Source organism: Calonectris borealis, chromosome 21 (assembly GCF_964195595.1).
Source record: "Calonectris borealis chromosome 21, bCalBor7.hap1.2, whole genome shotgun sequence".
Classification (NCBI taxonomy): domain Eukaryota; kingdom Metazoa; phylum Chordata; class Aves; order Procellariiformes; family Procellariidae; genus Calonectris; species Calonectris borealis.
The window spans coordinates 6420911-6438607 of record NC_134332.1 but is presented as its reverse complement, the minus strand read 5'-3'; the positions used below and the strand labels follow the sequence as shown (position 1 = coordinate 6438607).

Here is a 17697-nt window from a genome sequence, read left to right as displayed (position 1 = left end):
GTGAGTATTCCTCCAGTCAAGCAGATCTGATGAAGTACAGAGAGCAAAAGAGATGGTGTGGATGTGCAGGACGTGTGGGGTTAACACGAGTGTAGGGCACTGTGGGGCTACGTGATAGGAAGGAGGAGGTAGTAGAAGCATTGAGAGGGTTGGAAGGGCAATGCAGGGGCAGAAAGGTCCAGCGTACAGTGGATTCTTTTCAGGCTGATACTGATGCAGATGTGCAGAAGCACAACCAGGGCAACCTGGACTGTAGAGCATTTCTTCTTTTTGAGACAGTTGCCTGCTGCTTATGGGTTGATTTTTACTTCTCTTTACCAAGTATTTTGTTACAAATAATTTAAGAATATCTACAGATGATGATCAAGTTAGCAGATTATGAAAAATAAGAGGCTGACTTTTTTTTTCCCTCAAGTCTTAACTATGATGCAGAAGTCAGTGCCATGAGGTGCTTTAAAAGGCTCTAGAAGGGAATGGACAAGAGTCTTGGAGAAAACCACCAGCACTGTCGGTGAAATGATCTGGCTATAGCTTCCTAATCGAAGGTCCCTAATCTGCTATAGTGAGAGGACATTCCTGGGGAAGGAGAGCTCTGATTGCAGCTTGCTCCTTATCTTGCTGATAGCAGCCGCTCCTGGCTAACCTCTGTCACATGTGTGGCTAGGCAGACTCTTGATCTAGTCTGGGATGGCGATTCTTAGAACCATGCTAAAACGGAGGAAAAAAAAAAAAAGCTCTTGCTCCAATCCCCTATGTCTGGCCAAACTCAGGGAAGTATCCTGCACATACTGACTGTTTGCTGCGGTCAGGAACTGCATGCTGCTCCACGCAGAGGCTCATTCCTGTAGGTGTGCTGGGAAGTGCTGAGTGAGCAGGTATCTGTTCATGCTGTTCGTGACCTGCTGTGTGGGTCTCAGCCCAGTCCTGCTTGGGAAGGTGGGAGTGGTGGTTGGGATTGCACTGACTGCTGGCAGGAGCATGGAGGTTGTTGGACTGACACCTTTTTCCTTCCCTTCCACAGATATGGAGAGCGTGAATCCTAATTTTGTTACGGTAGCCACAAGCACAACGGATCTCCTGGAAACAGAGTGCAACGTTACTGAGGGGATCTGGGGTAAGGACTTCTGTCACTTAGCCATGCCAAGGGCTCATGTGTCAGGGAATTTCACAGTAACATCCTTGTTAATGTGGTCTCTCCCTCCATTCCTGGAGATATGGATATGGCCTGGTTATTGCCCTCATGCACAGGGCCGCATCTTACAGTCCTCTGAGCCTCAGCTATTTCTCCTTCCCTCAGCTGGCTGAGGCTGCCTCAGAGAAGTGGGCTGAAGGCATATGTGCAGCCAGTGAAACTCTGAAAAATGTCTGCTCTAACATGGATCCATCGCAGGAATCTGTTCCAATGCTAAGAACAGTCTTTGATTGCAGCAGTCCTCTGCACAATTCTTAGCTGCGAGCCTCCAAAATGAGAATTTCTGATAAGAGCAAAATGTGAGCCCAGCTGATGCTAATGCTCAGGAAGGTGCCTAAGATCTTTTCTGTACCAGACTGTAGGAAGGGACATGCAGGAAGTTAGCCAGCACAGATAACAACCTGTGCTTTGTTAACTCCAGATTCTTCTTCATTCCTCTGTGATTGCAGAAACCACATCTTCTGTAACCAGCACCTGGATAGGAGAGAAAGCAGATGACTCCAATACCTCCATCCTCGTGGGCTGCCTTGTGGCTATTATTCTTCTGCTCCTGATGATTATAATCATTATTCTTTGGAAACAATATGTTCAAAAAAGGTTGGAAAAGGTAATACAATGGGGCTATTTTGCAGACACAAGTTCAATACTAAGCATTAACCCTAACGAGCTGAGAATTGTGTGGAAAGGACTGGGTTTCCCCAGCTCCATAGAGGAGCTAAAACTCTGTTCTCCCAGCAGGGGAGGATGCCAGCCCTATCCAAGACATTACTGGAAATTGCTGCGGTTGCAGCCAATACATTACTTAACAACTGAGCATCGCCTCAGCACTTTTCTTCTCTCTTTTGCAGGCCCCACGTCGAATCCTGGAGGAGGATGCCACAGTTCGCCTCTCTTTCTACAGCTACACCATTGCCAACAACCAGACCCAGATCCACCAGTCAAATCCCACCTATGAACGCGCTTTCCCACTGGATTTGGAATATCACCAGCCAGCTACACTGCTCCAAAAGCTTCCAGAGCTCTCCCAAAGTGCAGAGGATTCAGGTAATGTAATAGTCAGTCTCCAGAAGTTATGCGTTTATTCTTCTATTATTTCTCTCAAATTTTAAAACGTGCCACTTCTCAGTGTCTAAGTAACCTTCTCTGACTCCTATGCAAAATAATACTAACCCAGGAAGCTAAAACTATTCTGGAGCTCTGAAACTTTTTAGCATGTAACTTTGGCAGATGGAGCACCAGCCTTTTATTGTTCTCTTTGAAGACTGTGTTTATATGTTAGCTAGGTCATCTTTTAAGAGCTGGTTTTGACAATCGCAGCAATCGCACATCGTTTGTTTCATCAGCCCCTTGGCAGTGGAGCTGCTACCTGCAGCACTCCTGGGCTGCCCAGACTGGCTGGTGGAGAAGACCTTTAGCACCTTTTCCTGCAGCAAGGGCTCTTTGAACTTCCCTTAGAAAAAGCAGAGGGGAATGCAGCAGAGAATTGTCAGTGGTGCCCTGGCTTCCAGCCCCTGGGGAGCTTTTGGACGCACGCAGAAGGGAACGTTTCCAACAGTGTTTTGTGCTCGGTGGTGGCCGTGCTGATTAGTGAATGGAAGGGCAGTGCTGCATTCCTCAAGTACCGACAAGTTGCTAAGATTCAGCACTATACTACACAGGGAGACTGCTTTGGATTGAGTCAGGATGTGAATTTGAAGCAGAACAAAAGTTCTGTGTAATACTGACCGTACAGGGAGTTAATTATAAAGAGTTATGCCATGATATTTATGTGAATAAGCTGTAAGAGGTAGCATAGCATGCCAAAAGAGTACATGGAAAACGGAGACCCTGATCAATTCTTGTTGCAGAAGCGAACCCAGAGCAAGTTTGACATTGCAAGCAACATCCCTGCATCAGGTAAGGGGAACAGACCATATTTAGGATGAATCAGAAACAGAAAATCACTTTAGACTCATGCCTCCGTGTCTGAGCGAGAATTTTAGCTCTCATAACTGGATAGAGAGGCAGCTGTTTAACACGAATTCACTGGCACCTCACAGGTATTCTGGTGGCTGCAGAAGTGTGGCTTGCTCTGGTTTAAGCCCTAGTTAAAACAAAGAGTCTTCCGTCTGGATGTACCTTGGTACAAGGTGGTAGGCATGCAGTTAGGCTGAATTCCCAGAGGTCTGCAGGATCCAGAGGAGTGGAAGCCAGGCCATACTGGTTTTAAGAGAGTGAGTGTGTCTGACTCCACCTGTCTTTGGTTTCCCCTTAGTGTGCAGTGGGGACTATGCTGAGCCCGACCTGACCAAGTCCACTCCTCACCAAGGCTTTCAGAACAATGTTCCTCACTACGCTGAAACAGATATCGTCCACCTGCAAGGTGTGACCGGCAACAACATGTATGCAGTCCCAGCCCTCACTGTGGATTCACTTACCAAGAAGGACATCTCAGTGGGTGAATTCCCACGGCAGCAGCTACGGCTCAAAGAGAAGCTGGGAGAAGGACAGTTTGGAGAGGTACAGCCATTCTCTTCCACACTTCCTCCAACAGAAAGGAGATGCCTAGCACAGCGAAACTTCTGAGGTGCCTCTCTGGCACTGCTTCATATTTGGGGGCTGAGGGACCTGGATACCTGTATTTTATTTAATACATGTCTTTGCTGTTGGAGAGAGCTGATGATAGGCGTCAGAGAGCCCTATTCTGCATCTGTGAGGCTGCTGCTTGGTACCACATGAGTCTTTCTCAACAGATGAGCTTTGCGAACTTTTTTTGTTCGCTGTCTGTATCCCCATTTAGGACCCTATACAAAATGCCTGGGGATGAGAGTTCAGACTGTTTCGCAGTCTTCCATGGACATGTCAAACGTGATGGCTGTCACCCACCTTTCGGCATGTGAGTTTGAAAACTCTAGCAGTGACTCCAGCCAAGACAGGTTGATCCGAGCTGTAAAAACATCTTTCACATTAACAGGTGGAGGTTCTGGTGGAGCTCTGCATGCTGGCCCAAGCAAAGACAGGCATTTCCCAAGCACTGTAGTGCCCTCACATATTCTCTAGCATTGCTGCTTGCTCAAGCCCCAGTTTGTGTCAGAAGCCTCAGGCAGCATGATACACACATCTGTCATCTGCCAAGCTTTCTCTTTACTGCTTGAGCTCCGCTCAAACTGTGAATATTTTCACCTTGTCTTTTCTTCTCTCCCTGCTTCATTTCCATACTGAGCAGGTCTTCCCCTCTCCTGCTCCCACTCTTCCACTGTCTCTCTTTCTTCTTTCCAGCTTTTGCTCACTCGCAACCTTAAATTCTGTCTACTACATTTTGGCAAAGCACAGCCTTTTACTGACTGCTTCCTCCTGTGTGATGTGCCCATCTTTATAGTTCCTCCCTTCTGGCAGCACACCTTCCCTACCCCAGCCCCTTCCCTATCCATCTCACTTCTTTCTGGATCACTCTGTGAATCGGTGTCATGGTTTAACCCCAGCCGGCAACTAAGCACCACACAGCCGCTCGCTCACTCCTCCCCCAGCAGGATGGGGGGAGAATCGGAAGAGAAAAAGTAAGAACACTTATGGGTTGAGATAAGAACAGTTTAATAATTGAAATACAATAATATTATAATAGTAATAATATGTAATGAAAAGGAAAATAACAAAAAGAGAGAGAAATAAAACCCAAGAAAGACAAGTGATGCAAATGAAAAACAATTGCTCACCACAAACCGACCGATGCCCAGCCAACCAGTCCCCGAGCAGTGGCCCCCCGGCCAGCTTTCCCTTATTTTATATACTGAACATGATGTCATATGGTATGGAATATCCCATTGGCCGGTTCGGATCAGCTGTCCTGGCTGTGCCTTCTCCCAGCTTCTTGTGTATCTCCAGCCTTCTCAGTCGGTAGAGCATGAGAAGCTGAAAAGTCCTTGTCTTAGAGTAAACGCTACTTCACACTGATGGTTTAATTGTTGCTATCAACATTATTCTCATACTAAATCCAAAACGCAGCACTGTACCAGCTACTAGGAAGAAGATTATCTCTATCCCAGCTGAAACCAGGACAACTGGGAAGGTGCTGACATCCTCAGCCTCTTCACCTGTCTGTCAGCGTAACCCCTTCTGCTGTTGCCTGGATCCTCCCCTGTCTTGGGCTGCGCTCCAAAAGTGAAACAGAGAGGCTTTTTTTCTCATTGTTTTACTTCTGGTTTCTCCTTCCCTTGTTCCTGTCCTTCTAATAACTGTCAAAGCTTTCTGCTCCTCCTTTGTGTTGTCAAACAGCAGCAGCCAGGCTCTCCCATCTCCATTTTCCTTGGAGATTGGTTCACAGCCTGTTCCTTTCCTCACATCACAGGCTCTTTCCCTCACTTTTGCAAATGTGCCACATTGCATTTTCCCGTCTCTCCTTCTCACCTCCTTAATCTTTACCAAACTGGTCATCATCATACGCTCCGCTCCACTGCTGTGGCTTAATGTGCAGTCTTGCTTCTAGCAACATGGCTCATTGCTTTTTTCCATCTCTCCACTCAGAGCTTTCTTCCCTTTGAATCTTTTTTCTTCCTTGCTCCTAACCATCCACTCCCTGGACTCAGTGACACATTACCTGTGCTTGTAATACATGCGCTTAGTACCGTGGCACTCTTTCCTAGTCCTAGTCTCGTGACTGTACTTTCACCACAGCAGATTTCATTCTCCATGTAACTGCAGCAGCATCTTTGTACTCTTGTTTCTGTTCTGTGGGTTTGTGCCATTTTCTATACTGTCTCCTTTTTCTCTTCACTATGCTTGTTATGTAAGTTCTTGGTGCTTTCTTCACATAAAATTCATTAAGTTCCCATTACATTCCCCTCACTGCTGCAAGTTCCCATTACATTCCCCTCACTGTCTTTGACTGACACATCCAGTCTGCTCCCCTCCTCCAGTCCTTTTTCCTAACCACCACACTCGGGTCCGTCTACTTTCCTCACCCCGGCATTTCTTGCCCAGGTCTCCATTTGAATATGCATTCTGATAACTTCTTAAGCAAGTGTTTTGTCACTCCTTTTTATACAACCCTGGCAGAAATGTTATGTCTTTATTCATTTATTTATCTGAAGAAGCTTGGAATTCTGTGTACTCATCAGAGTATTCATCTCTGGGTAGTATTCACAGGTGCAGTGTTCACATCACACACCCACAGATCCACACACTTCTCCTTTTTTTTCTGGAATTAGATGACTTTGGATAGCTGTCTGTAATTCCTGGATGCTCCTCAATTAAGTTTGAGCGGTGACTCAGGCCAGGCTGCAGGACAGTTCTGGACTTGTATGGCTGGTGTGATGTGCTGTACATGCCAAACCTGCTGCAGCCTTGCTGTTTGCACGCACATGTAGGGTAAAGCAGACAGCTCCAGGCTCAGTGGCCTTCCTGAACATCTCCAGTACTTGCTGGGCAAATTGGACTGCCCCAGTAGTCCACTGTACCAGTCTGCACACATGCAGTAAATTCAGTGCGCTGGGGACACATCAGACTGCAGTCCACATGCATTCCTACGTCATGGGCTATATAGTGTATGTATACATTTTGTCCAGGGTCTAGGGCCAATCCTTGGGCTATTTGTGATCAGAACAGTGTCACCTTCATTAATCATTCACTTGGTCACTCTGCCAGCAGTGACCAAACTGGTGACTTCAATGTGACGTTGTTTTCCTCTAGTTTTCTGCCTGTGCATGCTCTCATAGTTGCCTCTGCCTTCTGCCCCACAGGTGCACCTTTGTGAAGCCGATGGCCTGCTAGAATTCCTGGGAGTCTCGCCTACAGAATTCACTCACCAGCCGGTTCTTGTAGCAGTGAAAATGCTGAGATCAGACGTCAACAAAACAGCCAGGTAAGCACATCCACAATGCTGACCATCTGAGAAGGAAAGCAAATACTCTGCAAGCAACAGTTTCACATAGGTTAACCCTGGTGACTTCTGTAAAAGAGAGTCATGTGTCTCTGGTGTACGTTCTGTGTTCGTGTAAGGACCAGGACACAAGCAGGGAGTGTGGGATAGGAATAGACGTAATGTCAAACTGAAACGCTGTATTAATCCTGTTTGCTGGGGAAAGGGTCAATGTTGAACATAAGCATAGCACCAGCTTTCAAACTTATTGTGTGCAGAAGTGTAAATGTCTCTGAACTGAGATTTTCTTACATGCCACTTCTGCTTTCCTTAGACAAAGGAATAGTTTAGGATTCAAACCTGTGTTTTCTGTTTTACAAGAAATGATTTCCTGAAGGAGATCAAGATCATGTCACGGTTGAAGAACCCAAATATCATCCGGCTTCTGGGTGTGTGTGTGCGTGACGACCCACTGTGCATGATAACAGAGTACATGGAAAATGGAGACCTCAATCAGTTCCTGTCGCAGAGGGAGATCTACAGCAAATTTGCCATTTCAAACAATATTCCCTGTGTCAGGTAAGAGCAGCTGACCATCTTTGGGATGAATCAACAATACAGAGCTACCAGTTTCATCTGCTGTGCCTTCCAGGCAATGACCTTCCTCCAGCCCAGCCATTGCCACGGCACATACTGTGGACACCAGTCCTGCTTTGTGTGGGAGGTTGTTCTTGAGGCCTCTGGAGGTCTGTGTTCCTGTGAAGCGTCCCTGACTGCGGGCTGTTCTAGTGACCATCTTAGATGTAATGTTTACTGATGTGACCATCTGTTTATGTTAGTTGGGCTTGTATCAAATATTTCATTAATATGGGAAGCCAGTTACATTACAGCAAGAATTTTGGGATGAAAACCAAGAATGTCTCTTAGGCTTTTAAGAAGGTTCATATGTTCTCTGGATGTCTAAAAAATATTATGTAAGGGGAGTTGAGTGTGGAGCTTCACTAAGGAAAGATTTCATCAGCAACAGGAGAATATTTGGCAAAGAAAACCATTTTCTGTCAGTGGTGGCACTTACCTCCCTCCTCTGTGGAAGGATTAAATGTAACATAAAAGCTTCTCTACTATCGCAGAAGTCCTTTCCTCAGAGGAGAGTTGTGTGTAGGACTAAGGTATCCTGCTTGATAAAGAAACCTGCACTGATCAGAAGTTGCTGTGTTGCTTAGCCTTTGGCATGTACCTCCCCAAAGGATTAGATTTATTTATGGTTCAAGAACTAGGCAGAGCCAATTCTGTTGACAGAGTGGACAGGAGATGTCTTACCATGTTGAGATGACATCAGTGTTTTTGCCAGTAGTTGGCAGTGGTCAGTAGTCCTGTCGGGCAGTGTTAAACTGGCATCCTGCAGTCATGACACACCAGGAACTGTAGGATAGGAGGGGGTTTGCATCTGAGTAGAAACATATTCCAGCTCTCTCCCGTCTCCTGCGCTTTTTGCACATCTGAAATGGTTTTCACCTTTAGACTTGTGGCTTTTTTTCCTGGCCAAAGCCTCAAACTGTCCTTTCTTCTTTATCTCCTCCTCATCTCTAATCTGACTTCAGCACTGTCACTCACATTCTTCCTTGGTTTCCATTACTTGGCTCTACCTCTAGTTTTTCCTTCTCCCTAGCTGATCCTTCAGCCTCTCCTTTTGTCCCTTCCAGCCAGATATAGTTTCACATGAAAGGAAGCCGGTACGACTAGCTCAGATATCTGTCTATGTAGGAGTCATTTACTGAGCGTGAAGTGAATTCCCCTGCCAGAGTGCGGCTTGTCTCTGCTGGTGCCTGTGGGTGTCTCATGGATAGGGCAAGGTCCAACCATCTCACCTGTCTCTCGAGCTTAACACTTGGTGCACCAAGTGTGGTGACCAGACCTTTCCTGCAGAGAGGTCACACATTTTTAAGTCCATATGGCTCTTTGGTATTTGAAATGCATCTCCCTAGTGTCTCTCTGGCTATCTAGCAAATCATGAAGATGAGTCTGCTGAGAGGTGTCTCCCGTCCTGCCTCTCTGTATGCAGAGCTGCGCGCATCCAGCCCTGCAGAGCTTGCTGAGCAGAGGGGCAGGGAGCTGCTGATGGGACCCTGCCGGGGTGCAGGTGGGACAGGGGAGACGGGGCTTCTTAAATGGGGAGAGCAACAGCCTCAGGCAGGGAGGCAACTGGAGCTGGGCAGGGAGAAGGTTGGGTCTAGAGGCTGTGCCCGCTCCTATGTGAAAAGCCAACAGCCAGGTTAAAAGGTACAAGTGGGTGGCACCGTTCCTTCTGTGGGGGCACAACAGATCCACTCAGATCAGGAGAAACATTGAGCTGACTGTGGGACTGGGCTAAGTGTCACCTAGCTGAGCTGTGGTGTTCACCATGCTGAAAAGCTGGGAGGGAAGTGGTGCCCAGACCCTCCTGCCAGTGCTCTGCTATCTGTAGTGATAGCTTAGCTACTGATTAGAACAAATAGATTGGATCTGTTATCATTAGATGCATTACATTATTGTAATTTAGATAACATGGTAGTGCTTTTCTCATTGCCACCAGAACACAAAGAGGAGGAGACTAAGACTTTCTTGTTCTGAGCTTTATCAGAGGAATACTAACTGTGAACAGTTTATTAGGTTTGTTGTGACAAATGCTCCATTGTGTGAAGCATTTGAGCACGCACAGTGGGAAACAAGCCGAGCATCGCAGAATAATAGTGTATGAAGAATGCTGCAAGTCAGATGGTCCGAACTTTGTGTATCATGCAACTTTATTAATATTATCTTCATTTGGCTAATGGGGGAATTAAAATTATATTAGATGGAAAATGCATCTATTTGTATTGTCAGTAATATTAAACATATTAAAAAAAAAAAGTAAGCTCTCTTTAATGTCAAGTGACATATTTACATTAATGTAAGCATTGCAATAGTGGCAGTGTTTGAAATACCAAGCTAAACAGTTTTTTAGATATGAGATTCTGAGATTGTACAGCTTAATTTTTCATGTCTCTCTGCAAAAAGTTGGTGCTTTGATGCATAAACTCTTTTAAAATCTTGAGATTAATGCTTGATATTAGAATTTGACATCCCTTAGATTTATTTTTTTTAAGGGCCCTGAATTTCAGGGACAGCTTGTCTGTTCTTGCTTAGTCAGCTCAGGAACTTGGCTTAGCCTGGCAGATTGGGGGTGTTAGTGCCCTGAAACTAGACAGTTTAGTTTCACTATTATGGCAAAAAATAAAATAACAGGTCACTGTAAAACATTAAATGCAAGGAAGAATTGATTGTAGGGAACTCTGTTGATTTTTCTTCGTTTTGTTTTCTTTTAATGCAGCTACTCTAACCTGCTGTACATGGCCACCCAGATTGCCTCTGGAATGAAGTATTTAGCATCTCTGAATTTTGTGCACAGAGATCTGGCAACTCGCAACTGCCTGGTGGGGAACAACTACACCATCAAGATTGCGGACTTCGGCATGAGCAGGAATCTTTACAGTGGGGATTACTACCGTATCCAGGGAAGAGCGGTACTGCCCATACGTTGGATGGCCTGGGAAAGCATCCTCCTGGTAGGGACTGCACAAAACCATTCTCTCTGCCTTCCTCTGATTTTTCACTGTGCCCCTGAAATAGTAACACCTGTATGTGTAACGGTCCTTATAGCATCAAAACGTATGCTACAGATGGTCCCAGGTGAGATGTCCATTAGGTTGTGTTGGATATAACTCAGATCCTGGAAAAAGAGCGTGTCTTTGCTAATACAGCACAGGTCGTCTGGGGCATAATTTCTGTTCTGTGCCTGGCATTCAGGATTCCTGCTGGAATCATAAGGAAATTGCCTTTCTGTGCTTATTTCCCCAGCTGTGAAGCTGAGAGGGACAGAGACAGAACTCCATGAGTTTCAAGTGCCAAGTCTGGTTTTGAGGTTGGGGTTTTGTTTCGGTTTTAAGGGTCCTGCTGTCTCCCCTTAGGAGATTGTTTGACAGCACAAACACATCCAGTCTGGAGGCAGTTCCTTAATATTCAGCCCCATATTTCTTTCTCAGACCAGTTGGTGAAATCACCTGGTTATACTTTCTTACAAGACCCCCTCCGAGTACCCAGAAAAATTGTAATTACCTCTGCTATAAAGGCTGATAGGCCCAAGATTTTCTAAATTCACCCTATTTTCCTGGTTACAGCTGCATCTAAACCATAAGTCATTCCCATCTTCCTTGTGTGAACATCTTCCAAACATTGACAGACTGCTAGGTTGCCAGATAAGCCTGAGCAATCCGGGTCTTGGATGTTTTCTGCCCAAACAGGCCCTCCAGCCCCCAATCGTTGTTGTCTGTTATTTTCTGAGCAATCTTCAGCTTCTTTTTACTTCTTCAGAAACACATTGTTCCAAACACGGCCAGTTTGGGCACATTTTTCAAAGACAGAAAACAGGGACAGCGAGCAGACTGTAACTGGCTTCTTACATGTGCAAAGATCAAAATTATCTTGGCCTTTCTCTAAGAGTCTGGAGTCTGCTTCGGCTCTGTTTTCACCCCGGGGGCTTTGCTTCCTGTTCAAAGGCTTTTCTGTGCTGCATTGCTGTGTTTTGGGTGGAGGTAGGCAGCAGCTATCCACCCCCTGCTGCAGTCCATTTTCCTACTGCTGCAGACAAATACAGTCTTTCTCAGGAGGGACGGTAGTTTCTGGTTTTCTCTGAGACTTGCTCCCTGTTTCAAGAGGTTTGCCCCAGTGAAAACTGCCCCTTCTTAGAGCTGTCGTGGGGGTCCCACAAAGCAGCAATGTCATACCTCGGTCCCTTTGTGCATTGCCGAGAGCCGGTCACCTGCTCTGCTGTCTCTTTGAGAGCATTTTCCCAGGTATGAATTCTGCATCCTCGTGTTTAGCTGCAGGGAGTGTAGACTGAAATGTTTTTTGCTGAACGTGCGCTGTGAGCAACCTGGGCTTACAACATCCTTTCTACTCACAGGGCAAGTTCACCACAGCCAGTGACGTCTGGGCATTTGGAGTCACCCTCTGGGAGATGTTCATACTGTGTAAGGAGCAACCGTACAGCCTCCTCTCAGATGAGCAAGTCATTGAGAACACAGGAGAGTTCTTCCGGAGCCAGGGCAGGCAGGTAAGAAAGCAAATATGACCTCTCCTTCCTTCATTTGACCTGGTCACATCCAAGTGGATCTCCCCAGGGCCTTTTTGCTGGCCTCACGTCATCTGCAGAAGTCTCTGCTACCATTACTCATCTTTTCAAGCGTATCCTGCCTCTCTTCCCCTTCCTCCAGACTCATTGCACCGGCTTTCCTCCCTTGGAGTCCCACTGGAAGAACCTCTTGGCCCTGTCCAGTGCTTCTGCCTTATAAGCCACTTCTGTTTCAATCTGCCCTTGATGTGCTGTCCTCCTTAGCTTTTCTGGGCTCTCCTACACAATCCTTTTGCTCTGTTCCTTTATCAGATCTCTCTCCCTCTAGCATTTTTCTGAAAGACGAGGAAGCACTTACTGAGGTGGGGAAGGAGGAGTTGTTAGTGCCCAGGGGTTAGATACTCCCTGGAATATCTCCACGTAAGCTGAGAAGCCTTTGGCCATCTCTGGTTGCTGAAGGGCTTTTCTGTGTCATTGTCCTCTCTCACTAACTCCCAGGCAGGACTGCGCACTCCACTGCTGCTACCTTCAATAGCTACCAGTGATGACGCAGGACAGTCCGGCACCTCAGTACTGAGGATCACTGTACCCCAAAAAGTAGAGTGCCAGTTGTTTGCTGTTCTCCCAAAATTCACCTTTAGCACCAAACAAGTTAAAGGATTAAGGGGAATAAAATAATGGAAGGTTTTATTCACTGTCTCCCGAATACTAATGATTTAGTGAAGAGCCTAAAAGGTGTGTATTGAAATGAGAGGGGAAAAAAAAAATATTCTGCCAAGCTGTGCTTTAGATAAGCTCTAAAAGGTGTTTTTTCTGTCTCTGCTAACAAGCTGTCACGATGCTTAGAAAGCCTCATGGGTTGTGTACGGTGAGTGAAAGCATTTGGATTTTATTGTGGTAAATTTGGTTTTGGTTTGTGTTTTGCTGTCACTTGGAAGACAAATCTCTCTGAAGCATTCATGTGTCCTCGGGGACAAAGGACTGTTTTGTGACCAGCTCATCAAACAAGTTGGCAAAGTGTCTGCAGTGCCATTTGAGATGGCGTCAAAGCTCCATCCAGACTTCACTGCCAGATTCACACTTAATGGATTTCAAACATTGCATGATGGCCGTGTCTTGTAAACCTAGAATGAAACTGTCCTTTTGGTTTTTAGTAGAGGTTCAATTCTTCTATGGAAAGCCCACTGAAATAGCTGTGTTTTTCTTCCTTTCAGATCTATCTCTCCCAGACTCCTCTGTGTCCTAACCCTGTGTTTGACCTGATGCTGAAATGTTGGAGCAGGGATATAAAAGATCGTCCCACTTTTGACATGATTCACCACTTCCTGCTAGAACAAATGGAATCAAACATTTGACTCCAGAAAAAGAGACAAACTGTTGAGAACAGAGTGACTTTGGTGTCTCTTTGCCTGTACCTCACGGGAAGATGGTCAGGCCACCTTGCTCTCCTCCCTTGACTGTTCCGTATTTAAGTTGAGATGTCCATGGCAGCTGCTCATTCTATTGGCCATGGTCTGACACACAGGACCAGAGGATCTCATTTGGTTGAAAAATCATCTCCTCTTCTGAATCATTTCCTGGGAATACTGTGAGAGGGGTTTTATTAGATACCCGTACACCTTTGGGCAAAGCGAATGAGTAAAACTTTGAGGGACTTGGAGCTCTCTCCTGGGTGGAATAGAAAGCTACCAGTCGGTGGGAGCGCTACCACTCAAGAACAGATTTCTAGAAGTAAAGACTTCAATCTTCTAAACCTATTCCATTAAATCAAATGGAAGTCTTGTGCACATTAGCAAGTGTTCCTGTATGCTCTTGCTAGAGACAATACGTATAGTGAGAGACTAGAAATGTCTAGAGCTAGGGAATGGTTTAACAGACTTGAGAACTGACGGAGCTGGATTTAGCAACCCTTTGGAAGTAATGCCACCAGGGTCTACGGAGGATGCTGAGACAAGAGTCCAAGATCATGTTCTTTTTTCCTGTGGTTGTTAAGCACTGCTTTTGTTATATATGTGCATTTTCCCCACACTGGATTTTTTTTCTAGAAAAAAAATTTTGAAAATGAATGTTAAAGGTCATAGGAAGGTCACTACGGTAGAAGATCTTCTTTTGACCTACAAATTAAGGCTAGGGTAGGGAGTTTGTATTGAAAAGTAGCTGATACTGTACTACTGTCACTATGTAGATTTATTAGCCTAATGAACTTGTAGCCACAATGGACTGATGTGCAATTAATCCTGTATAAGTACCCATTAATATGAGATCTCTAAGTCAATGCTGTTACATGTGCAGAGGGAACTTAGATTTGGTGAAACCGAATGGCTGAGAGCAGAACCCGCTATGTCACTTGTCATATGCTTGTGCGAGAGGAAAAGGAGCAGAGTACGGGTTGTCCCCCGGCACACGCACTCAGATACGTATTTCTAGCATCAGCGGTTCCTCTTCAGGTCTGCAGCAGGGTTAGTGCTATCGGCCAGGCAGATGCACTTTGGCCCAGGCTCCTTTACTGCCGTGATCACATCTGGCATGGGGAGATGGGACAGACATATCCCCTTAGTTTGGGTTTGTGTTTTATTTTGGGTGCTCCCTGCACAACGTAAGACAATTTACTCATTGAACTTGGGGTTGTTTTTTGTTTGTCGTGTCACAAACGGCTCATTCTCTGGAGGGTTTTAGAGGGCTCTGAAATCCATTTGGAGTGAGTTAGAGAATTCAGCTTGTTTCTACAATAAATCCATTGTGGATTTACCAGGTGCCTGGGGAATACTCTGCTATTCCCTCTCTAATCATTTAGCAAGATACTTAGGACCAAACCAAATATTTCATAAGCTGGGAGAAGATGAAAGCTCAGCACTTGGCTTTTTTTAAACAGCATCCAGCATAGCATATATTTCCAGTAAAGATTATAAAGATAATTTTTGTCTTAGCCACGAGCATAGTGTGAATGGCTGTCTGTGCTACGAGCTCTGTAAGAGGGTGCTGCTGAGAGAGGGAATGTCAAAACAGTTATAATACGAGGATAATTATGACGTTGAAAGAAAAAACCTGCTTCTGAATTGGCAGACGCCAGGATGGAGCGTGGCATGGCTGTGTCTGCTCCCCCGCAGAGCAAACTCCATTGTGAAGTTTCCCAGTTGCAGCTCACTGCACAGGACCGTGCCCAGGTTGTCCTGCTGCAGACCTGGCGTGGGGTTCCCCTGCCTGCGCGTAGGCGTCTCCATCCGAGCTGGTCCTCTGAGCCCCCTTTACGTGATAAGGAACCGGAGGGTCCAGGTCATCTCATCTCCCTGCGAGGGCTACGCGGGCTCGGGTGAATCTCGCCCCCAAATAGGTTTTTTTTTTCTCCTTTGACTAGAGAGGCCCAGGGCGAGCTGCCGTTACACGTGTGCACTGTCTGCCTGGAGCTGGGCGATGGGAGTCAAAGCCAGCGTGGTCCCTGCTGCAGCCTGTCGGGCACTGGTGGCTGGCAAACCGTGTGTCAATTGTATTTCTGGAGTATTTCTATCCTGCCCCGGAAAATGTACCCAAGTAATACACAGCCATGTGCGTGATCTCCTGTACCAGAGCGCTGTAACGTCACTCGGATGGGCTTTGTACTTCTGTTATGTCAGGACGTGCTGTTCCTCCGTTGACATGTTGACATACGAAGTTTCTCTCATATCAATAAATTCTAATGATAACCTTGACAAAAGTGAATTTCTACTTTTTTACCCAGGTATCTGCACTGAGGACCGATATTTTGGTCTGATTATTCAGTAGCTCTTTGGTAAGTCTGTGACCCCCAGGCTTGGAAGGAGCGCCCACTGGCCATTTAAAGGAGTGAGCTTTGAAGGGAGTTTCTGAAAATGCTGGGAAGATGCTGGCCTGAGCCTCCTCAGGAGCCGAGGAGGATGAATGCGGTGCTGTATTTCGTAAGCGATTTTTTTTTTCATGTTCATATTAAACTCAGAGGAAGATCTAGGCTGGGAGGGACCTTTGTAGGTCTCTAATCCAATTGTCCACTAAAAGCTGAGCTAACTTCCAAGCTGCGTTGGGGTGCTCTGGGTGTTCCCCAGCTGAGCTTTGAAGACTTCCAAGAATGGAGATGCTACCATGTGCCACGGCTGTGCCTCTCCTGTTGGGGAGAATTTTTTCCTTGTATCCAGCGGGCCTTCCCCTTGTTGCATCTTGTGCCTGTTACCTCTTGGTCTTCCACTGTGCACCTCTGAAGATCCATCATACACCCCTCAGACCCATCTTCCCTGCAGGCCTGGGGTTGCTGGAGAGGTCTGTCCCTGGTTAGAGCTCAGGTATTTGGGCAAACTCAAATATATTTATAAAGGCTAGAAATTCCAGACCTCCTAAAGTGTTTAGGTTCCAAGGGCAAGAGTCAAAGCAGCATTTTTATCTCCTCAGATACAATTCTGGGTGGAGTATAGGCACCTAAACAGATGAGAACAACCCTCGAATACTCTGTGATTTCTCGTTAGTAGCTTTGAAACCTTGAAATGATTCTGCCAGCCACGTGGCTGAGCTCTTCAAGGCCATAGAGGGACTTCGGCAGTGAAGCAGGCTGGCTGCTGGTATTGGTGGTGGTGGAAACGATGCTGGCGCTAACAGGCGTAGTGGTCTTTGGCTCGAGGACATACTGGCCACAGTAACTGTTCAGTAAAGAGGAGACCCGTGTCCTGGGCCTGTCTTCGGCTGGAGGGGGTGAAACCCACCGCACACGAGACAACGTGACCATACGATGTTGGGAATGGGAACAACCTTTATCCCGTGTGAAGCAAGGCAGCAAAGGATTGCATCCTCAAACAGCCAGACCGAGAGGGCAACAAGGAGCAGGGAGAGGAGGGCTGAGCCTTCCACCGCAGCGCGGTGAATCCCCAAACCTCTGCCTTGGGGTTTCGTCGAGAGAAGCACGTGCACGTGGCCGTGTGTGTGCAGGCAGCGCTGGCCTGGCCATGCACGTGCTCTACCAGGGACTGGGGCACGCACAGCCAGGCTCTCCCGAGTTGTGCGTGTTGGACGTGAACCGCGCTGTGAACAGGTATTTGTGCTGGGGCTGCTTACGGGGAACACCTGTGCTACTGTCCCAAGGGCTGTGAGCCTTCAGGAAATCTGACAAACGCTATAAAATCCCTGTGCTCATCCAAAATTTCCAGCTGGGGGAAAAAAAAAGATGCATCCAGAAAAACCTGACAAGCTGTGTGTTGCAGCTGGAAGCGCTGTTGGGTACTGACATCGCTCCCGGCAGCATCACAGAGGTTTCCCGGGCGACCGCATCGCGCTGCATCTCCTTCCTCCCACGCCCGCCACCGAGAGCTGCCGCATTGCCATGGCAGCCCCGAAGGAGAATAGCCTCTTCCCTCCCAATCCCTACTATATCCCCGGGTAAGTTCTGAAGTTCATCCAAAATGTCTGTTCATTTCCAATGCAAATAGCTCCGGTTGGGATCACGTAGTATTTATGATTCATGATATTTTAGGGGTTTTTTTAAAGACACTATTAAATATTCCATATAACACTGCTCTGAAGGAGACA

The 17697-nt window shown here is 46.5% G+C and overlaps 1 protein-coding gene across 1 annotated transcript in view; it reads left to right on the top strand.

Moving 5' to 3' along the window:
• LOC142091358 (discoidin domain-containing receptor 2-like) overlaps positions 1-15865 on the top strand; it is a 61843-nt gene extending 45978 nt beyond the window's left edge. The window contains exons 9-17 of the mRNA XM_075170476.1: positions 1022-1114; positions 1642-1799; positions 2041-2236; positions 3447-3691; positions 6907-7028; positions 7407-7604; positions 10375-10609; positions 12007-12156; positions 13389-15865. Coding sequence (XP_075026577.1) covers positions 1022-1114; positions 1642-1799; positions 2041-2236; positions 3447-3691; positions 6907-7028; positions 7407-7604; positions 10375-10609; positions 12007-12156; positions 13389-13529 — 1538 coding nt within the window. The 3' untranslated portion in view covers positions 13530-15865. The remainder of the gene's footprint in view (positions 1-1021; positions 1115-1641; positions 1800-2040; positions 2237-3446; positions 3692-6906; positions 7029-7406; positions 7605-10374; positions 10610-12006; positions 12157-13388) is intronic.
• Positions 15866-17697: the final 1832 nt, after the last annotated feature.